General features: G+C 39.0%; 1 protein-coding gene across 1 annotated transcript; it reads left to right on the top strand.

Moving 5' to 3' along the window:
• Window positions 1–914: 914 nt before the first annotated feature.
• On the top strand, window positions 915–1,924 carry LOC140079079 (taste receptor type 2 member 40-like). The gene has a single exon (XM_072126062.1). It carries the CDS (start codon window positions 923–925, stop codon window positions 1,901–1,903), a length of 981 nt encoding a protein of 326 aa, XP_071982163.1. The 5' UTR covers window positions 915–922; the 3' UTR covers window positions 1,904–1,924.
• Window positions 1,925–3,833: the final 1,909 nt, after the last annotated feature.

Raw genomic sequence — 3,833 nt, 5'->3', positions numbered from 1 at the left:
CCAGTGACAATTTGAGTTTCAAAATTTTTGGTGTAATTGGACCAAGAATTATCAATAAAGCTTCATTACAGGCATCTTACAGCTGATCATTGCAGTCTGGGACTATATTAAAGCATCCAGAGAGCTTCACCAGAGGTCACAGTGGACAGAGGGGTCCGTCTGTAACTATGGGTTGTCTGTAAGTCGGGTGTCCTTAAGTAGGGGACCGCCTGTATTTCTTTTTCTTACATTACAATGGTAAACCATATTCTGAATTATACCAAGCTGATATTCATATACTCAGTGTCATTGAGATGTCTTCACTTGAGAATTAAAATCATATATATATATATATTTGAACAAGCTCTGGAGCTACCTTATTAGTAATCAACTAACCTTATCTGAGAAATATGTAAAATATAAAAAGAATATATGTATTTATAAAAAATAAAAGATGCATGAAAGTCCAGAAGTCTAACAAAAACTCTAACATCTGGATTCCAAAAATATATCAGCAATAACATTGGAAAACTCAGGGCAGGTGGATAAGTTGCAAAAAAGGTGCAAATCTAGCATTATTCCTGAAAGAGAATGTGTTAAATCCCTCCCCGCTCAATGTAATGTATATATTGTTATTGGGGGACATTTAGCAGAGGTGTCTGAGAGCAGAACTGTTCTAGTTGCCCACGACAACCAATCAGACCTCAACTTTCATTTCCCTACAGCTGTTTTTAATTAAAGCTGAGATCTGATTAGTTTCCATGGGCAGTTTTATCTCAGACACTTCTGATAAATCTCCTCAAAGGTTTCTATGTTGGTATAACATTTCACTCTGATCCCATGTCTTCTTTCTCTACAGATTTCTCATGAGGTACCAGCTGCTGCAGAACATAATAAATTATATTCTCATATAACTACTGGACAGTAGTGGAAATTCTTTCAAATGCTACCAGTATTTATTGTGGCTTCCATGGCTATTTTGGGTGTCAGCACAGTAATGGCAGTTTTCACTAACTCACTTATCATTGCTGTGAACATCATAGACAAAATTCAAGGGAAGAGCCTTAGTCCTTCTGATCTAATCATGGTAACTCTATGTATATTTAACATATTATTTCAGTTAATCATGCTGGTTAATGACTACATAAGTTTTCTGGAGACAGATCTCTATTTCACTGATGAAGTCTATGTCATATTTACAGTCATGCTTATTCTTCCTGTTTATTCTAGCTTCTGGTTCACACTTTGCCTTTCCGTTAATTACTACTTGCAGATTATTATTTTCTCTCATCCATTGTTGATCCGACTTAAAATTGGGGTTTCTCAGCTTGTTCCTCAACTACTCATAGCTTCAGTATTTATTGCAATGGCAACTGGTGTACCTGCAGTCTGGAACTTCTACAGAGATCCTCCAGGATTAAACATGTCAAGTAATATGACCATTGAAATCTCTGTCCCAAAACTAAATATAATTTATCTACTGCCCAGTAATCTTATAAGTTGTTCTCTGCCACTTGTTGTGGTTGGAATTACTAATGGATTAATCATCAAGTCACTTGTGACCCACACTCATAAGTCAAAGAGCAACGCAAAGGGAGATTTCAGTGCCCGTGCTGACGCTCGAGTGCGGGCAGCGCGGACAATCAGTTGTCTGCTGATTTTATATTTGTCTTTCTATATATCTGAAATCTTAATGTTCATTGATGCTTTCCCTCCAAATAGTCCTGGATTCTGCACCTGCCTAATGGTCATATATAGTTATTCTCCTGCACAATCAATTGTTCTTATATTTGGTAGTCCTAAGCTGAAACAAGTGTCTCTTAGCTTACTGCATTGTTCAAATACTGCCAATAAAGAAAAGTCCAAGACACCAAAAGTTCTGTTTATAAAACTCAGGATCAAGAAGACAGTACCAGAAACATGAACGTGAGGTTGAAAATTAACCAAAGACCTGCAAATGATAGAAAATTCATATAAAAAAAAAATATAGCGCAAATGTGTAAAAGGTATCTTTGTGCTGACGTATTATTGATTTCAAATATGGTATAAAATTTACTGTGTTTTATAAAATCTAAATTCTTCTAAATTCACAAGATTGCATGTGTGTATTCTGTACTTTGTAGTTACTGAAGAAGCCTAAAGGCTGTTAATTCCAGATAATGAGAATGCTGTGAGAATGGGAGTCCTTTTTATCTCATCCTGAATAAAACCGCATAATTTTACTGAAGAAAATGAGGAGAAAATAATGTTTGTCTCCTTCGACTTCCCTTCCCTTTTTTTTTTCTTCTCGTTATTTTTTAATGTTCCTTTTTGGAAAATAGATTTAGAGCAGGGGTCATGACCTTGTTGGCCGAGAGAGCCATGAATGCCACATATTTTAAAATGTTACTCCGTAAGAGCCCTACAATATGCACATATCTCCCAGTAGATAGGTAGCCCCAGCACATACCCCCAGTAGATAGGTAGCCACAGCACATGCCTCCCAGTAGATAGCTAGCCACAGCACATGCCTCACAGTAGATAGGTAGCCCCAGCACATACCCACAGTAGAAAGGTAGCCAAAGTACATGCCTCCCAGTAGATAGGTAGTCCCAGCACATACCCCCTGTAGATAGCTAGCCACAGCACATGCCCCCAAGTAGATTGTTGGCCACAGCACATGCTCCCACGTAGATAGCTAGCCACAGCACATGCCCCCCCTAGTACATAGGTAGTTACAGCACATGCCCCCCAGTATATAGGAAGCCACAGCACATGCTTCCCAGTATATAGGAAGCCACAGCACATGCTTCCCAGAAGATAGGTAGTCACAGCAAAAAACAAATGAATAGTCACCTACCTGCGCTCCCTGCACGCAGCTTCTTATACGATGGCGGCGATGGCGCCTGTGTCCAGTGATCATTCTAAGACACCCACAGCAGCCATTAGAAATTGCTCTAAAGCATATATATTGTAGCAGGGTCAGTTTTAATGTGATAAAGTCCAGAGACACAGACAAGTTTGACAGCAGAAATGCAGTTTCCTTGCGGCTTTTATTGGCAGCCAAAACAAAGCAGCTTTACAGGCAAGTAAAACAAAACAAAGCGGAAAACAAAAACAGGCTTGTCTGAGCACTACCTGTACATCAGCAGGTCCCTCTCTAGCAAAGCAGCGTACTCACAGCGGCTAGTGACACACGGCTGGCAAGCCTTCCAGAGCAATGTCTCTCACACAGAGCTCCAGCCCAGTATGAAGCTCTGGGTTAAAACCCCTCTTCCCACCTGCCCTTGGTAATTAGGGCTGTGCAGCCTCTGGTCAGTGCATTAACCCTTTACCACAGGTAAGGAAGTAACCTTAAAGGAATATATACACCATCTATTACCTTTCCAGCCGCTGTCCTACAATATATATATATATATATATATATATATATGTGTGTGTGTGTATATATGTGTATATATATATGTATATATATATAATATAAACGATTTGCTAATATCTATCACTCTACTTATCCACTATTTATATACAACCTTTTTTGTAATCGTCACAGTATGTTGTCATGTCTTGTGCTGACAGTATGAGGCTGTGAGGCAAGTAGGGGTTAAAATCCATACTTCTGTAAGATACCTGTACTTTCTGAGTAAATAAATTCACCTTGTGACCTGACCCAGATGCTGGTTAATTTCCCATTGCATGGTTCCCTGGCTGTTAAGCTATCTGTGCACTGTTGTCAGGTGGTATAGGATAGGATAGTGGATATGGCCTAACTTTTGTTTGTGGGAAAACCCCTTTAAGTTTGTTGCTGTTTGGATTTATCTGTATTTGGATCATTGACTACTCTTGAGAATTCTCAGACTTCTGATTTAGACATT

This window comes from Engystomops pustulosus, chromosome 1 (genome assembly GCF_040894005.1).
Source record: "Engystomops pustulosus chromosome 1, aEngPut4.maternal, whole genome shotgun sequence".
Taxonomy (NCBI): domain Eukaryota; kingdom Metazoa; phylum Chordata; class Amphibia; order Anura; family Leptodactylidae; genus Engystomops; species Engystomops pustulosus.
Note: the sequence above shows the minus strand (reverse complement) of the source record. Positions and strands in the feature narration are given on the sequence as shown.

Excerpts from the sequence above, each read along its gene's own strand:
- LOC140079079 (XM_072126062.1), top strand. The coding sequence starts at position 923 with ATGCTACCAGTATTTATTGTGGCTTCCATGGCTATTTTGGGTGTCAGC.